Below are 25,316 nucleotides of genomic sequence, written 5' to 3'. Positions count from 1 at the left end.
TTCAGGTGTGTTGGTTCCTCAGGTTTCTGGGGTATCTCAACTCCCTGGCAGATGTAGTCCCATTGGGGCATCTGCACATCAGGCCCTTGCAAATGTTCCTTCTTTCCAACTGGGTCCCTGCTCAAGGGATTATGAAGCAATGCTTTCCATAACCCAGTCAGTGAAGGACTTTGCATCTTGGTAGACTTGTCAAGACAACATCCTTGTGGGAATTCCCTGCCTCAGGCCGAGTCCCTCTATGACCCTGTACACGAATGCCTCCATAACAGGGTGGAGCGCTTACCTGGCCGGTCATATCTGATCAGGGGAGTGGTCCAGGGAACAGCTCTCAGAACACATCAATGTGTTAGAGATGAGAGCAGTCCTGCTGGTTCTGAAGTCCCTTCAGGAAGTGCTGAAGTCGCAGGTCATTTGTCTAGCGACAGACAACTCCGCAGTTGTCGCTTATATGGAGAAGCAGTGGGGCACCAGATCACATGTACTGTGTGCCCTGGCTATCAAGGTGCTTCTGCTTTGCCGGGAGATGGACTTGTCTATTCAGGTCAAGCATCTTCCGGGTTGCTTGAACGTCCTTGCCGACACTCTTTCCAGGCATCGTCAGTCGGTGTTGACAGAATGGCGGCTGAAACCCACGGTGTTCCAAGTGGTTTGTCAGGCTTGGGACAGACCTCACATAGATCTGTTTGCCACAGCACTGAATTCTCAATTGCCGACCTATGTCTCTCCGGTCCCCGATCCACAGGCTTGGGCAGTAGATGCTTTCTCTCTGGATTGGAACGGGTGGAATGCGTATGTGTTCCCCCCGTTCAATCTGGTGAGCAGAGTGCTCCAGAAGTTTCGAGAACATCATTGTTCTCTTCTTTTGGTTGCCCCCTTTGGCCGAGGCAGCCTCAGTTTCCGGAGTTAGTGTCTCTGCTGGTGGACCAGCCCTTGCGGCTGCCACTCAGTCGAGACCTCCTTTGGCAGCCTCTGTCCAATGTGATGCACTCTCGGCCTCAGATTCTCCACCTTCAGGTGTGGAGGCTATCACAAGAGGCCTCGCTCAGGCAGGCTTTTCTGAGGAGGTGTCAGAGAGCATCACAAGATCAATCAGGTCTTCCTCTTCTGCCATCTACCAATCCAGGTGGAGAATCTTCTGTGATTGGTGTGGTGAGAGGCAGATTGATCCACTCCAGGCTACTGTTCCAGTGATTGCGGATTTTCTCCTGTACTTATTCAGGGACCACAATCTTGCTCCTGGAACTGTAGCTGGCTATCGCTCTGCTCTAGCTAGTGTCCTTGCTTTCCATGGCAGGCAGGAAGTCAGCACATCTACTTCCTTGTCAGCCTTATTAAGGAGCTTTGGAATAGCAAGACCTTGGGTTAGGCAGTTGGCCCTTCAATGGAATTTTCCCACTTGGGTATTATATGCCCTTCTTACTGCCTTGTATTGGATTGGCGCTGGGATGTGAGAGTCTCCTCTACCAATTTTCATGATGTAATACTTACCATAACTTTATTGAGTCCCACCCTCTTTTTGTTGTAAACAAATTATCTTGCCTCCCCTTCTTCTCTATCCTGCGCTTTCATCTGTAGCATAAGTGATAAAGAAGGACGTGTCTCAGGTCGTGAGTAGATACTACAGGCAGGTAGAGGGGCTCCCTATGAGGGGTTATTGGGATCTCGCTTTTGTCGTTTATATTATATACAAATGAATGGGAATTAGTGGGAGATATGCATACTAAAGTTATGGTAAGTATTACATCATGAAAATTGGTTTTACAAGAAAAACCTCAAATTTACCCACATGATGATGTGGCAGGGGAATCTCTACTCTCATGTAAAGATTATTATGGCTACTAACTTACTAATCTTTTCTCTCAGATTGAGATCCCCCATCTCCAGCCTCATACTTTTGATTCCATTCATCTCCACTAGTGACAATGATTGACTGGTCAGCAAGTCAGCAACATGAAATATGTGACACCATTAGTGATGTCATTCAATTGTGATATGGTTATGCAATATAAAATTATGATTCAACCCTATTATGTCATAGAGCGTGCTAGTTGTCTTTTCCTTATCCTGTGTGGGATTAAGTTTTGAATATTCAATCATTGTGTGATAGATCAACAGTTGATGTATGGGAGAAGATGTAATATTTAGCGACTGGTACTGAATTTTTTTAAAACGTATCCAAAAGTCATAAAGATATGAAGCATTAAGACACAGATGCCTTTTAAAGAGGTGGATGTATGGAAAATCAGGTATAATCCTTACACTCCATACATAGTCATAAGTATTCACTGGTACTAGTAGAAAAGAAGGAAATACAACCTAGAAAAATCTCTTCAATATTTTGAATTTTCTTTTGAAAGTTGGTTGAAGATGAATCCAAACTACAGAACAGATCTTGCTGTGTTGCTTATCACCTGATATATTTTAGAGATATTATGTTAGATTCTTAGAGATCCTGTCGTTGATGGAACAGGACATGGTAAGAGTGCCCGCGGGACATTCTGTATTATGTTACATTAAAATTCAGTACATTGTTTCTGAATCGATGAATGATTGGGCAAAAATGTCGGCATCTATAATGCTCTGATACATCAGAGAAACAGTATATTTAACTGTATGATGTGTCCTTTCAAATATAGTTGGAGCATGTGACATCTATATAGCTGTAAATTGTTGTGGGATAAGTCTTTACCTGATTTTTTCTTTTTTATCATTTCAGGAGGAAAATCAGATGTTAGCTGTAAGTATACTAACCATACATTCTTTCATTCAAAGCTTTGACAATAGATTGAAATTTTGAATTTATTCAATTTTTTTTTTTGTTTTAATATGTCAGCAGTGAAATATAAAAGACATGATACAGTCTCAAGGTAGACAAAACAAAGGTGTTAACAAACTAAACAGGCAAATCGGTCTTCACTGAGGACAAAAGGAAGGGTCCCACTGGCGTAAAGTTATAATCACTGTCATGAATTTTAACAAAATGTAACACTATTTTTTTCCAGTACATTTTGTAATTTGAATGCTATCTTTTTGCATACATTCTACAATCAGTGGCAAAAAATCCAGGCACTTTACTTTTTACTCAAATTCATGGAGTGGGATTATTTCATGACAATAAGATTTTACCAAACAGCAATACAAATGGGTGGGCTTATTATCAGACATAGGATTATTGCCTTTTACAGTAAATTGAATCAGGACTCGAGTTTATGATGGTCTAACCGTGATATTTATCTATATAACCTAATTAATTGTGTTTTACGATTTTAATCTTTTATTTCTGATTTCAGTGGGGCTCCTGATCACAGACATAATTTTGTTTGTTATTTGCGTGCCGCTCTGTTGGTTTGTGGTTGTAACTACCAAGGGTAAGTAGTAAACCAATTATCCCCATGGAAACGCTGATTGTGTAGTCATGGAAACGCCACACTCTAATCTTCCTTTGGTTGTGTTATAAGAACTTCTACCAACCTGAAGAAAATGTTCTAACATATCATTATCATTAAGGGTATTAATGGCAAATGATTTATAAAATGAAGCACCAAAAAATTGTGAATATTCTAGTTTTTAGATCATCTGACCCAAAGGGTAAAGATATCTATTGCCATCTGCCATCTGTAAACTTTCGTTAAATACACTACTTCTGCTTAATGCCTTAATGGATTTCAATCAAATTTGGTCAGAGACATCACGATATAGAAATTTGATATGACCCTTAGGGACTAGGGATTGGGCCCCAAAAGGGTAGTTACACAATATTTTGCTTTGATCCAACCTCTACTCTTCCTTAATTCTTGGATGGATTTCATTCAAATTTTGTCTGTAACATGAGTAGGGGTTGGCATGTAATTTGGAGCAGGGCCCCAAATGGGAAAATTAGACAATATTTTTCTTCAAAATGCTATTCCTTCTTAATGTCTGGGTAATTTCAATCAATTTTGGTGTGAAATATTATGGTAGTTGGGATATCATTTTTTTAAATTTAGAAATTTGATTCGACCCCTAGGGACTTAGGGTAAGGCCCCTAATGGGGAAATTGAACAATAGTTTGCTTCAAAATGCAACTCTTTCTTCATGCTTACGGTAAATGATTTCAACCAAATTTGGCGTGAAACATAAAAAATATGGCCAGACATTTCACAGACAAAATAGGCCAGATATTAGTAGTAGAAATAGGCACAGTTATGTTATATCTATAAATGATCAGAACTTGATAAATAAATAAGTATATGGCTAGGCATTAAGATAGTCTTTTCCAAAATCCATTGTGAAACAATTTTGAAATAGCAGTTTACATTGTTGTTTACACTAACATTTTTGAAATGTTTGGCAACTTTTTAAAAATGTTTGATGAGGTTTTTTGGAAAAGGATTGAGAGGTACATGTTCATCCTAGAAAATATTTGGTTAGTAGGATGTTGAGATGAATGGCTGTGAAGAGCATTGATCTACAAATCAGTTATTTCTTTATATCAATTTTTGAGATAATGTATACAGTAATTTAGATGGACTTTTCGAAGTAAATGCAATGATCATGGAACTTAAAATATTAAAAATATGATAATAACTCCTCAATTTGTTGTTTATTTCTATTTCAGATAAAGATAAGAGTAAGTATTTACATTTTCTTGCAGTAAGAAATACTATTTAGAATTACTCTAGAAATACACGTACTTGTTTTAAAATTGTTGTACAAATTGTTAATACAAGTTCATGATGTTACAATTGAAGCTTATCTGTAGAGGAGGTTATATTTGCCCATAAATCTACTCAAAGTAAATAAGTATCTATTTGGGAAGTCTTGAAAATCAAGCTGAGAGAGCAAATTCTTTTCATTTCAAGATTTTCAAGTTTCAGTATCAAGTGAACATTTTTACATATCAGTATTTATTGGTAGTTTTAAGTTAAATGAAATATAATCTCTGTCTACTAGATATTGGTACCCCTTGATAATAATTTACTCAATATTTCAGACATCACCAAATAATTTGATATATCTGATACATACAAATTAAAAATAAACACTGAGGTATAGTAAATAACAAAAGTTTAGAATATTATTAATCAGTGATCAATTGGAAATGATGTACATTATGTAATGTTATATCAATTAGCCACTTAGGCTAACTGTACAGCCTGTAACCAGGGAGGCAGATTTATTAGTCATAGGATTACATGAACTTATTACCAGTCATGCGTTTGTTGCTTGTTAAATGTTGTGATATTTTTTTACATTTAAGTATGGGGCATGGAGTACAGCAATGTGGCCGCTATAATTATTACAGTGATAGGTGTCATCAGCGTTATTTTTTGTGGAGTTGGCTATGGAATATCTGATACACAGAGTAAGTTGCTGTACATTTGTTGAATGTGGTATCGATAAGATTTGAGTGAAAATAAAATTCAAGATGGCTGCCATCCTTAGAATTGAATTTGAGCTTATTAATTTAAAAAAAAAAAAATGGAATGATATTTTTAATACTTGATGTGAATTATCTGTACAGATAATTCTGAACAGATATTACTGATTTCCAGTGAATGTTTGCCTTGGTCCCAAGTTGTGTCCTTTTGATTTTGGAACTGTTTGTGAAAAACAAAATGGCTGATATGTGGTTGTGTTATATTTTGACAAAGAATTATTTTTATTGACTCTTCATGAGAAATTCCGAATTTCCTTTATTCCCTACTTTTGCCGTTTTGATATTGAAAGTGATTGGCAAACAAAATGGCTGACAGGTGGCCATGCTGGATTTCCACCTTGGACTATTTCTTGAAAGGTTTTTGGTGGAATCATTCATCATTACAAATGGCGATATTTTAGCAGTATGCTTATATATTTTTTTAGAAACTATTGTACTAAAATTTGGTGCCACTATTAATTAATTCAATTAATTGCTCACATTAAGCAATTTTAGCTGATTCATCATTGTACAAATTTGATCCTTGCTCAGTGACAAGTCAAAAGATATTCACCCATCAACAATTTTCCTTTTATATGTATTGGATAGCTGTTTGATTATATATTCATTTATTCACCCTGGTTAACCCTGTAGAACTGATTATCATTTCTTACAGCCCGTATATACTGCATTACAGATTCAATGTATTCATCATTAGATGTTAATTTAGCAAGAAGTTTTCTTGAATTAATCCAGTCACATTATGCAAAACAAATTACTTTGCTCTAAAGTCAAGGTCACAAGGTTGAAATTTGATATAACCGTCAAATAATATCTTATGAACCAAGAGGCCTAGAATCATACCTTATAGCTGACAGAATCCTGAAATGAAAGCTCATAGAGATTGTGAGAAGAAAGGACCTTGACCCATATGCAAGGTCACAGGGGTCAATTTTTTGTTTCAGTCTTTACATGATTTTTTCTCATTAACCAATGTTAATGATGAGATGTTTTATTTGTGAAAAGCCTTAATACTGATGGAGTGGTTTAGACACATGGAGCCACTAATAAAGCATTAGAGGGTAAAAATATCTGCTATTTAGCATTCTATGTTCTGCCTTGTCATTGGGATTGTAATGTGTTACTCATGTCTTTTGTCCCACCCAGTCACGTTTCAATTAAGGTAGATGATATTTGTTGTGAATCTCCCAAAATAACCTTGTAATCATCAGTCTAAACATGTTTTACTTTTTCCTGTTTTTCCAGTATTTTTAAGGATGGAAAACAAATGTGAAGTAAATATGTAAAAACTGACATTTTTCCAGTCCTCTCACTCTGTAACTTGTAGATTTTCCTTTGAATACATTGTCACTCATTTTTCCTTATAGAAAGTACTGGCGAGGCACTGTCCATTGTTGGATTTGTCATAGGTGTCTTGATGCTCATCGCTACTATCTTCATAGTTATCCAGGCGAAATTTACAGTGATCAATAAAAAAAAGTGTGGTAAGTACTGTTAAAAAACTACATCTTCCTCTGTCAGTATCAGTAAAACATGTTTATAACAAAATGGATATAATTGTTATAAAATTAATTATATTGTAATATAGAGGGCAACTCCAATTTATAGGGAGTAAGACAGGAATGTAGAGTGTGAATCCAATTTATAGGGGGTAAGACAGGAATATAGAGTGTGAATCCAATTTATAGGGGTAAGACAGGAATATAGAGGGCAAATCCAATTTATAGGGAGTAAGACAGGAATATAGAGTGTGAATCCAATTTATAGGGGGAAAGACAGGAACATAGAGTGTGAATCCAATTTATAGGGGTAAGACAGGAATATAGAGTGTGAATCCAATTTATAGGGATAAGACAGGAATATAGAGGGCAAATCCAATTTATAGGAAGTAAGACAGGAATGTAGAGTGTTAATCTAAATTATAGGGGTTAAGACAGGAATATAGAGGGTGAATCCAATTTATAGGGGGAAAGACAGGAATATAGAGTGTGAATCCAATTTATAGGGGTAAGACAGGAATATAGAGAGTGAATCCAATTTATAGGGGGTAAGACAGGAATATAGAGAGTGAATCCAATTTATAGGGGGGAAAGACAGGAATATAGAGGGTGATCTGATATATACCAGTCAATACAACACAACAATACCAGTCAACACAACACTACCAGACAATACAACACAACAATACCAGTCAATACAACACAACAATACCAGTCAACACAACAATACCAGTAAACACAACACTACCAGTCAACACAACACAAAACTACCAGTCAATACAACACTACCAGTCAACACAACACAACACTACCTGTGAATACAACACAACAATACCTGTGAATACAACACAACACTACCAGTCAACACACAACAACAATACCAGTCAACACAACACAACACTACCAGTCAATACAACAATACCAGTCAACACAACACTACCAGTCAACACAACACAACAATACCAGTCAACACAACACAACACTACCAGTCAATACAACAATACCCGACAACACAACACTACCAGTAAACACAACACAACAATACCAGTAAACGCAACACTACCAGTAAACACAACACAACAATACCAGTCAACACAACACTACCAGTCAATACAACACAACACTACCAGTCAATACAACACAACAATACCAGTCAACACAACACTACACAACACAACACTACCAGTCAACACAACACAACAATACCAGTAAACACAACACAACAATACCAGTCAACACAACACTACCAGTAAACACAACACTACCAGTCAACACAACACAAAACTACCAGTCAATACAACACTACCAGTCAACACAACACAACACTACCTGTGAATACAACACAACACTACCAGTCAACACACAACAACAATACCAGTCAACACAACACAACACTACCAGTCAATACAACAATACCAGTCAACACAACACTACCAGTCAACACAACACAACAATACCAGTCAACACAACACTACCAGTAAACACAACACAACAATACCAGTAAACGCAACACTACCAGTAAACACAACACAACAATACCAGTCAACACAACACTACCAGTCAATACAACACAACACTACCAGTCAATACAACACAACAATACCAGTCAACACAACACTACCAGTCAACACAACACTACCAGTCAACACAACACAACAATACCAGTAAACACAACACAACAATACCAGTCAACACAACACTACCAGTAAACACACTACCAGTAAACACAACACAACAATACCAGTCAACACAACACTACCAGTAAACACAACACAACAATACCAGTAAACGCAACACTACCAGTAAACACAACACAACAATACCAGTCAACACAACACTACCAGTAAACACAACACAACAATACCAGCCAACACAACAATACCAGTCAACACAACACAACACTACCAGTAAACACAACACAACAATACCAGTCAATACAACACAACACTACCAGTCTACACAACACAACAATACCAGTAAACACAACACAACAATACCAGTCAATACAACACAACAATACCAGTCTTCACAACACTACCAGTAAATACAACACAACAATACCAGTCAACACAACACTACAATACCAGTCAACACACAACAACAATACCAGTCAACACAACACTACCAGACAACACAACACAACACTACCAGTCAACACAACACTACCAGACAACACAACACTACCAGTCAATACAACACAACACTACCAGTCAATACAACACTACCAGTAAATACAACACAACAATACCAGTAAACACAACACAACACTACCAGACAACACAACACTACCTGTGAATACAACACAACACTACCAGTCAATACAACACAACACTACCAGTAAACACAACACTACCAGACAACACAACACTACCCGACAACACAACACTACCAGTCAATACAACACAACAATACCAGCCAACACAACACAACAATACCAGTCAACACAACAATACCAGTCTACACAACACTACCAGTCAACACAACACTACCCGACAACACAACACTACCAGTAAATACAACACAACAATACCAGTAAACACAACACAACACTACCAGTAAACACAACACTTCCAGTCAATACAACACAACACTACCAGTCAATACAACACAACACTACCAGTCAACACAACACAACAATACCAGTCAACACAACAATACCAGTCTACACAACACTACCAGTCAACACAACACTACCCGACAACACAACACTACCAGACAACACAACACTACCAGTCATTACAACACAACAATACCAGTCAACACAACACGACAACACCAGTCAACACAACACAACAATACCAGTCAACACAACACAACACTACCTGTGAATACAACACAACAATACCTGTGAAAACAACACAGCACTACCTGTCTACACAACAAAACACTACCAGTCAACACAACACTACCAGTCAACACAACACTACCTGTCTACACAACAAAACAACACCTGTTAACACAACACAACACAACACTACCTGTCTACACAACACAACAATACCAGTCAACACAACACAACATAACACTACCTGTCAACACAACAAAACAACACCTGTTTACACAACAAAACAACACCTGTCTACACAACAAAACAATACCAGTGAATACCATAAAACAAAATGATCCAAGCAGAGGTAATGTTGGCTGACATATTGTCTTATCTTTTCTGGCCATGGAGATGCTTACTTTTTGTAATGGAAATCATTCCTTACTTTTAGTACAAGGGTATACATTGAATTTGATAATCATGAAAAAAACTTTACTGTGTAGAAAAGTACAGCAATATTCTGTTTATGTGAAGTACAAAGTAAACATGTTTTACTGATCGTAGTCATACTAACCATATACTGAAAATCATAGAGCTATGAATGCCATTGTTTGTGTGTCATAACTTTGTGAATACCATTATTAGAGGTTAATGTTGCTCATTTTTTCATGAATACCATTTCTCCAGAATTTACCTATCGCAGGATTGTGAATACTATCTCTTGACTTTGATGTCATTTATAGAACTATAAATTCCATGACTCTATGTTTTTATGAGTTATGAGAGGATTCATTATGACATAACTGTCATGACAACTTAGATGCAATTATTGTTAGTAATCTAGCAGGAAACAGAATTTAGAAAACGTAAGTGTGGTTTCTTGTTGGTTTTGGAGTGTTGGCTGTCAACGGCAAAACTAGGAAAACAAAAATAAATATCGAGTAGTTGTTTCAAATCTAAAATAAAATGAGTTTATCTCCTGTCAGAAGGTATTAAATGATTAACGATTTGCAAAAATAATAAAGAGAACTTTGACGTCACTGCTATGCAATGCTAGAGAATCCTAGTATGGTTTTTCTGTTGTCTTTTAGCTTTTGGTTTTTCTGCTGTCTTTCTGCTTTCCACTGTTGCTATTTGTTAAGGAGATTTCTATACTGTTGAAGATGTCCTGATGAAACTTTCAGTCTATTTGTATCACCTGAAAATGTGCAGTGCATTGCATTTGGTCACCAAGACCTTGACCTCAAAGTAAAAGTTCAATATCTGTTATAATACTTGTCTTCCCATAGCTACAAAAACTTACCAATAACGATAACACAATATTAAACCATTAACAACAGTAAAATTTGCTGATAAGACAAGACTCATGTTTTTGTTCACTGATACAAATCTCTAATCTCACCATGTATATCAGCGGGTGAGGAATTTGTACAACAGTGTACAGATGACACTAAATGGATCAATAAGATGAAACTGCCAGATGTGTGGACACTTAGGAATCAGAATTTTCTTGTGACGTTGAAAAATATTCGCTCAAGTCAGAATTATATTGAAATATATAAAGGACCAACTGAAATTGATGCATGTTTCCTGGGAATGGGAAAAAAAGCAAGCAAACGTTTCACTCTTTGTGTTGTAAAAGGGTTTTTTTCAATGCAAATTTTGTAGAAAATGTCTTCTGGATAATTAGTCTGGCCTGGAGTAGGATTGCTATCATGGAAAGGATCATTATTTTAAACTAATAGTGGTTGGAGTAGTTATCTTGTATTGGAAATGGGTCTCCTGAAAATATTCTTGTTGGTTGGCAACATCTTTTCCTGAATGTTAATTATTTGTAACTGATTATGTACTGCACTGAATACAATGATATACTAACATCTGGTGGAGGTCAGCGTCTATCTTCTGGCTATTGTTTCTCTTCACAAGCACATATATGTTGGTATATGATGATATATGGTGTACTGTCAAATAGGGTTTTGATGACTAGCTATTTCAAATGTTTCATACAAAGAATGGTGTCCTTGCTATTTTAGATGAAATTGTGCAAATATGATAATTCATCTAGAAAAGACAACATACGGTATCTGTGTCCTTAATCTTCCTATTGCTGTTCTGGATAGATCATTACTCTAGCTTCCTTGTGCAATGTTCCACATTTTGGGACTGACCAGAATAACAATATGGCCAATAGATGGCCATATCAAATTTTGTCAGTAATAGCTGACTATCATTTTTTATGGAAATACTGGATGCATTGCTCTATAATTTCATGTGGTGGTCTCCATTGGTCCCAGGGTTCATTTAGCCATCTTAGATTTTGACAGTCGTAACCTGTTATTAATTTCATTGGAGGTACTGGATGGATAGTTTACCAATTCGTATGTAGGATCCCTAGCTTTTGATAATGAGAATGATCAGATGAGCAAAATGGCTGACAGGTGGCAATCTTGGATATTAACTCTGATGACAAAAAGACGTATTGTTTATCTCTTTGTCGTGAGTACAACTGTATATCTGTCAGCTGTTTAACATAATTCCAAAGGAGGAGGTTGATTGGGTTGCTGAGGAAGCCTCACATACTGAAAGTTCTATGTACAATTGTATATCTGGGTACATTGTAAGTAAGACCTACTACAGAAAGATTAGTTTACTGGTGGCTCAGGATAGTTGGACAGATTAGTGATGGTGACTCAGAATAGTGGGACAAACAGATTAGTGGTGGCTCAGGATAGTTGGACAAACAGATTAGTGGTGGCTCAGGATAGTTGGACAAACTGATTAGTGGTGGCTCAGGATAGTTGGACAAACTGATTAGTGGTGGCTCAGGATAGTTGGACAAACAGATTAGTGGTGGCTCAGGATAGTTGGACAAACAGATTAGTGGTGGCTCAGGATAGTTGGACAAACAGATCAGTGGTGGCTCAGGATATTGGGACAAACAGATTAGTGAAGGTGACTCAGAATAGTGGGACAAACAGATTAGTGAAGGTGACTCAGAATAGTGGGACAAACAGATTAGTGGTGGCTCAGAATAGTGGGACAAACAGATCAGTGGTGGCTCAGGATATTGGGACAAACAGATTAGTGAAGGTGACTCAGAATAGTGGGACAAACAGATTAGTGAAGGTGACTCAGAATAGTGGGACAAACAGATTAGTGGTGGCTCAGGATAGTTGGACAAACAGATTAGTGGTGGCTCAGGATAGTTGGACAAACAGATTAGTGGTGGCTCAGGATAGTTGGACAAACAGATCAGTGGTGGCTCAGGATATTGGGACAAACAGATTAGTGAAGGTGACTCAGAATAGTGGGACAAACAGATTAGTGAAGGTGACTCAGAATAGTGGGACAAACAGATTAGTGGTGGCTCAGAATAGTGGGACAAACAGATCAGTGGTGGCTCAGGATATTGGGACAAACAGATTAGTGAAGGTGACTCAGAATAGTGGGACAAACAGATTAGTGAAGGTGACTCAGAATAGTGGGACAAACAGATTAGTGAAGGTGACTCAGAATAGTGGGACAAACAGATTAGTGGTGGCTCAGGATAGTTGGACAAACAGATTAGTGGTGGCTCAGGATAGTTGGACAAACAGATTAGTGGTGGCTCAGGATAGTTGGACAAACAGATTAGTGGTGGCTCAGAATAGTGGGACAAACAGATTAGTGGTGGCTCAGGATAGTTGGACAAACAGATTAGTGGTGGCTCAGGATAGTTGGACAAACAGATTAGTGGTGGTGGCTCAGAATAGTGGGACAAACAGATAAGTGGTGGTGGCTCAGAATAGTGGGACAAACAGATTAGTGAAGGTGACTCAGGATAGTTGGACAAACAGATTAGTGGTGGCTCAGGATAGTTGGACAAACAGATTAGTGGTAGCTCAGGATAGTTGGACAAACAGATTAGTGGTGGTGGCTCAGAATAGTGGGACAAACAGATTAGTGGTGGCTCAGGATAGTTGGACAAACAGATCAGTGGTGGCTCAGGATATTGGGACAAACAGATTAGTGAAGGTGACTCAGAATAGTGGGACAAACAGATTAGTGAAGGTGACTCAGAATAGTGGGACAAACAGATTAGTGGTGGCTCAGAATAGTGGGACAAACAGATCAGTGGTGGCTCAGGATATTGGGACAAACAGATTAGTGAAGGTGACTCAGAATAGTGGGACAAACAGATTAGTGAAGGTGACTCAGAATAGTGGGACAAACAGATTAGTGAAGGTGACTCAGAATAGTGGGACAAACAGATTAGTGGTGGCTCAGGATAGTTGGACAAACAGATTAGTGGTGGCTCAGGATAGTTGGACAAACAGATTAGTGGTGGCTCAGGATAGTTGGACAAACAGATTAGTGGTGGCTCAGAATAGTGGGACAAACAGATTAGTGGTGGCTCAGGATAGTTGGACAAACAGATTAGTGGTGGCTCAGGATAGTTGGACAAACAGATTAGTGGTGGTGGCTCAGAATAGTGGGACAAACAGATAAGTGGTGGTGGCTCAGAATAGTGGGACAAACAGATTAGTGAAGGTGACTCAGGATAGTTGGACAAACAGATTAGTGGTGGCTCAGGATAGTTGGACAAACAGATTAGTGGTAGCTCAGGATAGTTGGACAAACAGATTAGTGGTGGTGGCTCAGAATAGTGGGACAAACAGATTAGTGGTGGTGGCTCAGAATAGTAGGACAAACAGATTAGTGGTGGTGGCTCAGAATAGAGGGACAAACAGATTAGTGGTGGTGGCTCAGAATAGAGGGACAAACAGATTAGTGGTGGTGGCTCAGGATAGTTGGACAAACAGATTAGTGGTGGCTTAGAATAGTAGTGGTGGTGGCTCAGAATAGTGGGACAAACAGATTAGTGGTGGCTTAGAATAGTAGTGGTGGTGGCTCAGAATAGTAGGACAAACAGATTAGTGGTGGCTCAGAATAGTGGGACAAACAGATTAGTGTTGGTGGCTCAGAATAGTGGGACAAATAGATTAGTGGTGACTCAGGATAGTGGGACAAATAGATTAGTGGTGGCTCAGAATAATAGGACAAACAGATTAGTGGTGGCTCAGAATAGTTGGACAAACAGATTAGTGTTGGTGGCTCAGAATAGTGGGACAAACAGATTAGTGAAGGTGGCTCAGAATAGTGGAACAAACAGATTACTGGTGGCTCAGAATAGTAGGACAAACAGATTAGTGGTGGTGGCTCAGAATAGTAGGACAAACAGATTAGTGATGGCTCAGAATACTGGGACAAACAGATTAGTGATGGTGGCTCAGAATAGTGGGACAAACCGATCAGTGGTGGCTCAGAATAGTGGGACAAACAGATTAATGTTGGTGGCTCAGAATAGTGGGACAAACAGATTAGTGTTGGTGGCTCAGAATAGTGGGACAAACAGATTAGTGGTGGTGGCTCAGAATAGTGGGACAAACAGATTAGTGGTGACTCAGGATAGTGGGACAAATAGATTACTGGTGGCTCAGGATATTTGGACAAACAGATTAGTGGTGGCTCAGAATAGTGGGACAAACAGATTAGTGTTGGTGGCTCAGAATAGTGGGACAAACAGATTAGTGGTGGTGGCTCAGAATAGTGGGACAAACAGATTAGTGGTGGTGGCTCAGGATAGTGGGATTAACAGATTAGTGGTGACTCAGGATAGTGGCATACCCATGTTGATGGTTCCTTGATAGTAGCATTTACAAACTGATGGTGGCTGGATGATGATATAACCAGATTACCTTCTGACTGTGCCTCTTTTTTAGTTCATCATTAATATTTCTTGTTGTATGGTAGCTTGACTAAATTTTATAATAACTCCGATGAATTATCATATTTCAGGGTTTTAAGTTATGGTAAGTATCCACGAGGTTCATTCACTTACTTCACTGCACTCCTGCATGAAGAATTGTGTCAAAAACAAATTAGTTATTATTGGTGATGAAGAATTGTGTCAAAAACAAATTAGTTATTATTGGTGATGAAGAATCTTGTCAAAAACAAATTAGTTATTATTGGTGATGAAGAATTGTGTCAAAAACAAATTAGTTATTATTGGTGATGAAGAATCTTGTCACAAACAAATTAGTTATTATTGGTGATGAAGAATCTTGTCACAAACAAATTAGTTATTATTGGTGATGAAGAATCTTGTCACAAACAAATTAGTTATTATTGGTGATGAAGAATCTTGTCAAAAACAAATTAGTTATTATTGGTGATGAAGAATCGTGTCACAAACAAATTAGTTATTATTGGTGATGAAGAATCGTGTCACAAACAAATTAGTTATTATTGGTGATGAAGAATCGTGTCACAAACAAATTAGTTATTATTGGTGATGAAGAATCGTGTCACAAACAAATTGGTTATTATTCATGGTTTGGTGATCATATTGGCATAATGTAGAACTATTGTGGGTTAGGTTAGTACTGATGGTGTATGGAGTAGCTTTTTGTGTCATGTATCATAAAGATTTGATGTATGATGGTTTGCTATGACTCCTGGATTGCGTATGATGTAGGTTCGGAATGTATTAAGCATCATTTAGATCTGTTTTATGATGAATTTGTGCTGACTTCCCGATTTCTGTAACATCTTGCATGCATTCCATTCCTCTTATACAGCATTGGCTGTGTCCTTGAGTACAAATCTTAACCCCATTTGCTCTGTGGTATTCAGCTGGCCTCCCATATGTTGTTCAGTGTGGTAGCTACCAGCTAACTGTCTCATTATGGCGCTGGCTGTTAACAGGGCAATGAACTCATCAAACAGGCACCGTTCGTTTTACACCTGTACTTGTGACTGCAACAAAGTTAATTGGTAATAGAGTGTTGATAGATGTGAAGTCATCAGGATTTTATTCTGGAATTTATTTAGGATCATCGCCTCCAATCTGGAAATGTAGCCTATCGTTTTGATAATCTCATACATCATTTGAAATGGGTCATTTTGATGTAAAGGACATCTTAATTTCATTCATTGGAAACAGATACAAAGTTGTTCATCACACTTCAAGGGAAAGATAAATAATTAGTGTATATTGGTCAGGAAGTAGCTGTGCGTCACTTTTGAAGACGCTGTAAACTACAAACATGATAGGTTAAACTGAATTTTAGAATAAAGGTTTGCTTTTAATTTTTTTAGTTTGAATTTTCTTTTCTTTTAAAAGTACAAAGTTAGATATAACAGTATTTTATTATGCGCATGTGAAAATGTTTTTAAATATCGATATATGATTTACATAGGGTATATCTCGGTTTTTGTTGCTAGGTAAGGAAGACCCCAAGACTGGGAATAATACCATTAGCCCTGGCAATACAAATGCTACTGATGATCAGAAAGGTCAACAGAATGACGAGAGACCTGAGCAATTAGAAATTCTCAATCAGAAGAATAGCCCTGACAAATCACAGAGGAAGAAATCTGAGATTATAGAGGCTTCTGAAAAAGAAAAATGCACCAATAAAAAAGGAGATCCTGTTTAAATTTAGTCTCATGATCAGTCAGGCCAATAAATCTGGAACACAAATTATTGATACTATAGGCAAAGGCAAATGACAATGATTATTTTACATGCATATTTAGAAAATTTTAAAGACCTCTGTGAGCTATTTGCAATACTGTCTACTTTTTTTGTAGCAATTAGTTGAGTGATAAATACAACTGCCTCCGTGATAAACTATTCGGACATCACAGGAATTTTCTGTATAGCATAAAGATAGGGAGATAGAGACTCACCATTATGTACTAACCTTCTGTGAAAACCGTTATCCTTTTTGGCAGACAATATTAATCAAATTCATTTCTTTTTTATGACAAGGTCATTTGGCTTTTAAATCATTTTTCAAAAATTAACAAATTTAATAGCAATATTGTTATAATAGATTTAGGTAGTTATAGAATTACACCATCTTGAAAATCATAAGCCACATTTAAGGAAGGATACTGCTAGCCATATCACCCAATATGAAGGTTGAAACAAGATAAAATATCAAAATAGTGCAATTTGATTATAGATATATTAGATTTTGTGTAACCTTTTGATATATGATATCACAATGCTTCTAAATTTTATTTATTAATAGTCAATAATCAATCACTGATGATTATAAATCAGATTGGTTTAAGGTGTCCAGTTATTATGATTACAAGGTTTGTGGAACGTTTTCTTGCTTGCCGTTATTTAGTGCAGACGTATTATTCCTACCATCATTGCATGAGATTGATGTCCTTATCCCTCTGTGTTGTGATGTGACACATCTTTATATATAGACATTTAAGTAGCTAATATGCCTGTATCAGCTGTTTCGACACCACAAAGATTGGAAAAAGAGCATTTTATTCACAATTGAATTATAAACAGTGATATGGTTATGGTGTACAGTTCCTGTATGTTATGCCCTGGTCATTTTCGAATATCTTCGCTTCACATCCAAAATTTGCTTTCTATTTTGCTTTGCCCAAAATAAATCCTGCTTTCATGTTGGCATGTTTAAATTTTCACAATGGCATAGGTTGAATGATATAGGCCATCATAGCCATTCACTGTTAATTTCATAAAGTATCCAATTATTGAATAGAATGAATATCATAATGGAGAGATAGATGTATAGTAAAGAGACAATTACTGAATAGGAGAGAAAAAATGAGAGAGAGAAATAGATTGAGAGACAGAGTAAGTGAAAAAATGAGACCAGACAGGCAGGCAGAGAGTGATATAGATTGAGAGACAGAGTAAATGAAAAAATGATAACAGAAACAGAAAGTCAGGCAGAGAGTGAGGGAAAGAGACAGACAGAGTAAGTGACAGACAGAGAAAATGAAAAAAAACAGGCAGGCAGAAAGAGAACTGGCAAAGAGAAACAGAGAGACAGAGTTGGAACATAGAAACACAGAGAGAAGAGTTGGAAAAAAGAGACACAAAGAGACAGAGTTGGATACATAGAGACACAGAGAGACAGAGTTGGATACATAGAAACACAGAGAGACAGAGTTGGATACATAGAAACACAGAGAGACAGAGTTGGATACATAGAGACACAGAGAGACAGAGTTGGATACATAGAGACACAGACAGGGTTGTTATGTGGTGCATCAATAATGCACACTCATTTCACTTAGGTGTTGATGTTCTCAGAACAGAAGTGTAAAGGTATGGGGAGGGGTCACCTGCCTGACTACATGGGTTTTTCTGGTTACTCCAGTTTTCTCCCACAGTAAGACATCTTGCACACTTCCACCCGGGCCAACAAGAGTGATTAATACAAGGTGGAGAAATTTGTGTCCTAGCTGTTGTCAAATAAGTTGAGTTTTAAGACAGAGAGAAAGAGAAGGGATGCAAGTAGAAAGGAAGAGAGAAAGAAAGTCAAACAGATAGATAGACAGACATGGCACAGAGGCAAAGAGATACTAGACATAGAGATGGAGAGTGAACAAGACAAATTGACTGGAGAGAGAAAGTCAAACAGATAGATAGACAGACATGGCACAGAGGCAAAGAGATACTAGACATAGAGATGGAGAGTGAACAAGACAAATTGACTGGAGAGAGAAAGAAAGTCAAACAGATAGATAGACAGACATGGCACAGAGGCAAGAAAGTCAAACAGATAGATAGACCGACATGGCACAGAGGCAAAGAGATACTAGACATAGAGATGGAGAGTGAACAAGACAAATTGACTGGAGAGAGAAAGAAAGTCAAACAGATAGATAGACAGACATGGCACAGAGGCAAAGAGATACTAGACATAGAGATGGAGAGTGAACAAGACAAATTGACTGGAGAGAGAAAGAAAGTCAAACAGATAGATAGACAGACATGGCACAGAGGCAAAGAGATACTAGACATAGAGATGGAGAGTGAACAAGACAAATTGACCGGAGAGAGAAAGACAGACAAGAGACAGACAGATTTTTTCAGATTTCATCTGATGAAGAAATTCCTCTTTTCTTCAACATATTGTGTTGTCAGTTGTCTGTCATTAACTTGGTTGTGTATATCTCTTATCAAAAAGTCCACTCTGCCTTTTATGGAATTTTATCAGTAGGGGTGATGGCTTTGTCTTGCTGAAAGGTGTTCCACTTAAACAGAACTACCATTTTTGTTTTTGAAACACTTATTGTTTGTAAAATAAGTATGAGAAAAGAACTTCAGCACCAGGCAGCTTGTACCTTCATCGTTATACATGATAGCTGCCACCAAGACAAGGATTCAGGCCAAAGCTTTGAGGAATAAAAACGGCAATTTGCTGCAAAATGAGATACTTAGTTATAATTTTCATTTTTTCCAGGAAAAAGCTAGTCATCATGAAGACTGGATGAGTATATTGTTAAGTGACAAAGTTATTCTCAAAGTCAAAGACGCTTTTCCCCAAATTGGGTGTTTTTTCCCCATGTTACCCTTTGTTTATATTTTGAAAACTGTTTTGGAACGTCAAGGAGTTTGCCATTATTTTTCATAGTTATTATGTGTTTATGTTAATGTTAAACATTAGTTTCTACAACTTGTTTATAAGTTTTTGAACTTTTAAAGTTTCATTAGACTTAATCTGTTCTTTATGTTAAAAATAAAAATGTTTTAGTTAGAATTACTTGCCATATTTTGATTTCTTACGAACATGAAATGTTCACTTTAATTGTCAGGTGCTTTCTACCTTTTAATGCAATTCTGATCTTATTTTAAGAAAATAATTTCAGGCATAGTTTATAACTCTCATACATCAATAGAATTCAATCAAATGTTAATAAAGAATATTTAGGGAACTTAAAAATCAATTTGCTTTTTTAGAAGCATAGTTTCTTAAGCACATGTAGCTATTTTTTAAAGAATTCATTGCAAAGATAATGTTTTATAATATTGAGTTAATATTGTCATGCAGGACACATAAATGTATATGTTTAAAGTACATTTTAACTGTTGAGAATTTCTGACAAATCACCAGCTGCTGTATCTTGTCTTGATTGTGGTAGAATGATGTTTGTAATGCATTGTTGACAAATGAATGTGATCCGTCTATTGGAGATTTTTTAATGTTGTGATTTTACGCAGTTTTTTCATAGTGCCTTCTATCCTACCCAGAGTATCTTGTCATATGTACAAAATAATTACTGTAATGATACCTTCCTAGAGAGTATTGTCAATATTGTTATCAAGAAAAGTCTTTGCACTAATTCCATGAGAGAAGGGGCAAAACACCTTTATTGTGGTTAATGATTCAGGAGTAAATATGAATTTTGTCAGGGATAGGAAAGAGTTGTTAAACTACTTTCCAGAGTGTATTTATAAAGCATTTCAGGAAACACTTTAATCCTTCTGTTAATTAAAAAACAGTATTATAAGAATGCTTGTTTCTGGAGAGAAAAGATAATCTTTATCAGGGATAGGAAACAGTCCTTAGATTACAGAGTGTATATATACGTAATTTTCAGAGTTTGGAAATACCCCAGTCCCTAAGTTCAAAAAGAGTTTAAGATTGTTTGGCCCTAGAGAGTTTAGATAAAGTAGTCAAGATGAGGAAATAGTCATGGTGCTAATTCCTAGAGAGGTATATGATAGTCATAGTGCTAATCCCTAGAGAGGTATATGATAGTCATGGTGCTAATTCCGTGAGAGGTATATGATAGTCATAGTGCTAATTCCTAGAGAGGTATATGATAGTCATGGTGCTAATTCCGTGAGAGGAAAAGGAAACTGTCATCTATGGTAAATCCCTGAAGAGTAATTATGTACGGTGTGGAATACACTTGAATAACTGAACCCTCCAGTTTATCAGGTCGACATCACACCTAAATCTTATCAAGATGAGAAAGAGGTTTAATATTGAGTATCAAAATAAGGCAATGTTGAGATGTGTGGAGAGCAGAGATAATCTGCCTTCTCCAACCAACAATAATTCCAAATCCTTTTGATCTTGTTTCACACCTATATTTCCTTCATCTTACGATCCTCTATTCCTTCACTACCCAACCCTGAATTATCACCCATCCATCCCGAGCTTACATCTCTCCCTACACTTCCAACAATCATCTCTACCTAGTGTCTAGCATTCAGTTGTCACCTCTGAATTATCACCCATCCATCCCGAGCTTACACCTCTCCCTACACTTCCAACAATCATCTCTACCTAGTGTCTAGCATTCAGTTGTCACCTCTGAATTATCACCCATCCATCCCAAGCTTACACCTCTCCCTACACTTCCAACATTCATCTCTACCTAGTGTCTAGCATTCAGTTGTCACCTCTGAATTATCACCCATCCATCCCGAGCTTACACCTCTCCCTACACTTCCAACAATCATCTCTACCTAGTGTCTAGCATTCAGTTGTCACCTCTGAATTATCACCCATCCATCCCGAACTTACACCTCTCCCTACACTTCCAACAACCTAGAAGTTTTTATCATTCTTACATCACATACTGCCAATTGCTACAAACATACCTCTCATGCATAAAAATTGCTTGGAAAAAAAATTAAAAATAAAAAAACGAAACAAAACTAGCAAGATCTGCAAACTGATAACCCTTACTCTCATATCTTGTTTTTATGTTGCATACTTGCCTGAAGAATGAAATGTTTCTATATTGTAACAATTACGGTATTTCTTATTTCATAAATGCATGTATCATTGTATATATAGAGATTATAGTTATTTTGTATAAAACATGCTGTAGGTTTTATCGTATGTAAATACAGTGCTGTAGGAGGACAATGGAGTCTTTCTCGACACAAATATATAAAATATTGTCAATTTTGTCAAATTGATTTTAGAGGCTTTTGCCAGACATCCCTCACTTTAGGATATCAAGTACAAGTATATAAATCAGTAGGTTTTATCATTTCTCTAACATTTCTTTTGAAGGGGCATTGGGGGCTGATATTTTACAATTAACCTTGTTAATTTAGTACTATGTTGTGGGAGTTAAATTTCACATAGCAAAACTACACTGTTACATACGTCCATCTACACAGTTTGAAGGGCATCAGAACTAAAAAAAAAGGTAGTTTAAAAATATATTTCAGGGTCTAGAAAAGCTTTTCAGAGTCTGATATCTCACAATGATTGTAGTTCAATATTACATACATACACAAAACTGCATTGTTATTTTCTTGGTTGTATCAGCAATCAAAAGATACATAATTCCAGATCTAGGTTTTGTCCAGCTGATTCATGATGATAACTATTCACATTATCAATATTCACCCGGCCTTTAAGTGTGTGATTTCTATAGCAACTGTGGATATAGTGAAAACAAATCACCATGAATATCACCAACTATACTGTTGTCCATGTTGATGTTGTCTAAAGGAATCACTCCACTGATTTTAATTTCTTTGTTGAATTGCAAGACAAAATAAACATGTATTACAACATTTGAAATCACTGCTGGATGTTTTTAGAAATCATCTCAATTTTGAAAGTGATTTAATAGTGTTTTTCAATTTGAATTCCATTGTAAATATCTACGCATTAAAATAAACATGCTGTGGTTATTGAGCTAAAGCTATTAAACATCACAAGTAGAAAACTAAAATTGTAGCCATGTGATTTACAATTTTATTATTTCAGTTGCTTGATTTTAATAATTCATAAAGAATGTTTTGAAAATGTGTATGTAATGAAGCCATATAAAATATTGACACAGCATAAGGTATTATGTAGAGTATGTTCTTGTTTTAAGAATTGAGATGTAATCACCTGTATTATTTTTATTCCTAGTCAGTCCTTTATCTCTAGTGCTTCTAAATTTTACTTTTTAATTAAATTTTCTTTTAATGATAGCGATCAAATTCGTAATCAAAACATTTAAGTGTATGTTCACTGCTCAATTATCATAACCCTTACCCCTACCCTCCTAATCTCCAACCCCTCCAAATCTCCTACCCACTACCACCAACCCCTCCTTTTCTCCTACCCACGTACCCTCCTACCCCCAACCCATCCTACTCTCATACCCCAACCCCTCCTATTATCCTACCCACTTACCCTCCTACCCCCAACCCTTCCTATTATCCTACCCACTTACCCTCCTACCCCCAACCCCTCCTATTATCCTACCCACTTACCCTCCTACCCCCAACCCCTCCTATTATCCTACCCACTTACCCTCCCACCCCCAACCCCTCCTATTATCCTACCCCCAACCCCTCCTACCCCCACGTTGCCTTGAGTCCCGCATCGCGTCCTTATGTCCTCCCACAATACCTCCTACCCCCAACCCCTCCTAATCTCCTACCCCCAACCCCTCCTACCCCCAACCCCTCCTAATCTCCTACCCCCAACCCCTCCTACCCCCAACCCCTCCTAATCTCCTACCCCCAACCCCTCCTACCCCCAACCCCTCCTATTATCCTACCCACTTACCCTCCTACCCCAAACCCCTCCTAATCTCCTACCCCGACCCCTCCTACCCCCAACCCCTCCTAATCTCTGAAAAAGTGTAAATATATAGATAGAAATAAGCACATGTATATAGAGCCTGACTGTACTGTTGTTGCATAATATAACTACTTAGGTTTTTTAATACACTTACTGACAAAATTAACCTACCTACATTATAACTTGGGAGATTGTACCAAAGAAATATGAGACTTGAAGTTCAATGATATTTGTAGATAACTGTATATATTATATAGACACATGCTCATATAGATGCTTTGTTATCTTTACTACCCGTAACCTAGAAACTCAGAAGTTCTTTTAAGATAAGGAAAAAATGAAATCTCACTTTTTTACACAAAAAAGTTTTCTTATATATTTTCATTTTTTTTTTTTTTTTTTTTTTGTTTAAAGTATGAATTTATTTTAGATCTGAAAACGTGTAAAATTTACTAAAAAGACAGTACAAACCAAACAACCATCTCACTACAAACAAAACAACACTAACACTCTTCAAGAAATTTTCCTTCAGTGAAAGTATCCTATCAGTTCAATGAAATGTCTGCAATGTTGAGCAAAAATGTCTCTATAGATTATTGGAGTTTCTCACTGATCCATAACTCTGTAGTGGAATATAACAACATTCTGTTAAAAAAGTTTTCAAATGAAAAATGTGCTTGTCAACTTTGAAACCAGTTTTTAAGGAATTTAATTTTAAGTATTTGAGTATTTGTGGATGGGTATTTCAGCTAATGTATATAGTGTGTTTTTATATCAGTGGGCTTTATGTGTTGATTTATGGTGCAGTTCAATTGGTTTGTATTCAAAATTTGTGTATTTAAAATGTTCAATATCTGATATTTATCAGATATAGAATACATTGTAATTTTTTTTTTATTTGTAATTAAAAGAGCATGATATTATTTCCTGTCAAGGCATTGTTAATCTCAGCAATACTAAGAATGTCCTGACAATTGTAGTTTGTTAAAATCTTATATATCAAGGCAATGTTGATCTTTTTCAAAACTTAAAAGGAGATTAGTCATCAATGAATTAATAGAAAAAGCATGTGAGAAATTAAAATTCTCTTTCAGGAAAATAATATATTAGATTTGATCAAGATGATTTCTAACTATCAGCTTAAGATTAATAAAATAGTTTAACTTTGTTAATGTCATGAGAATCCAATATGGTACACAAATTCTGAATATATTTTGTAAATCAATTATAAACAAATGATCATAAAAGAT

The 25,316-nt window shown here is 36.8% G+C and overlaps 1 protein-coding gene and 1 long non-coding RNA gene across 2 annotated transcripts in view; both read left to right on the top strand.

Moving 5' to 3' along the window:
• Positions 1-2,713: 2,713 nt before the first annotated feature.
• On the top strand, positions 2,714-4,608 carry LOC132544157 (uncharacterized). The gene is made up of 3 exons (XR_009553988.1): positions 2,714-2,737; positions 3,291-3,368; positions 4,598-4,608. It is a non-coding gene; the product is annotated as an uncharacterized LOC132544157 (long non-coding RNA).
• Positions 4,603-25,316, top strand: part of LOC132544145 (uncharacterized) — a 40,978-nt gene continuing 20,264 nt past the window's right edge. Inside the window, exons 1-3 of the mRNA XM_060207723.1 lie at positions 4,603-4,609; positions 5,240-5,344; positions 6,787-6,903. Coding sequence (XP_060063706.1) covers positions 5,248-5,344; positions 6,787-6,903 — 214 coding nt within the window. The 5' untranslated portion in view covers positions 4,603-4,609; positions 5,240-5,247. The remainder of the gene's footprint in view (positions 4,610-5,239; positions 5,345-6,786; positions 6,904-25,316) is intronic.

The sequence above is a fragment of the Ylistrum balloti genome, unplaced genomic scaffold (genome assembly GCF_031769215.1).
Source record: "Ylistrum balloti isolate Yb309-2 unplaced genomic scaffold, AGI_CSIRO_Ybal_v1 Utg369588, whole genome shotgun sequence".
NCBI classification, from domain to species: Eukaryota; Metazoa; Mollusca; class Bivalvia; order Pectinida; family Pectinidae; genus Ylistrum; species Ylistrum balloti.
The sequence above is the reverse complement of the archived record's forward strand: the minus strand, read 5'-3'. Positions and strand labels throughout refer to the sequence as shown.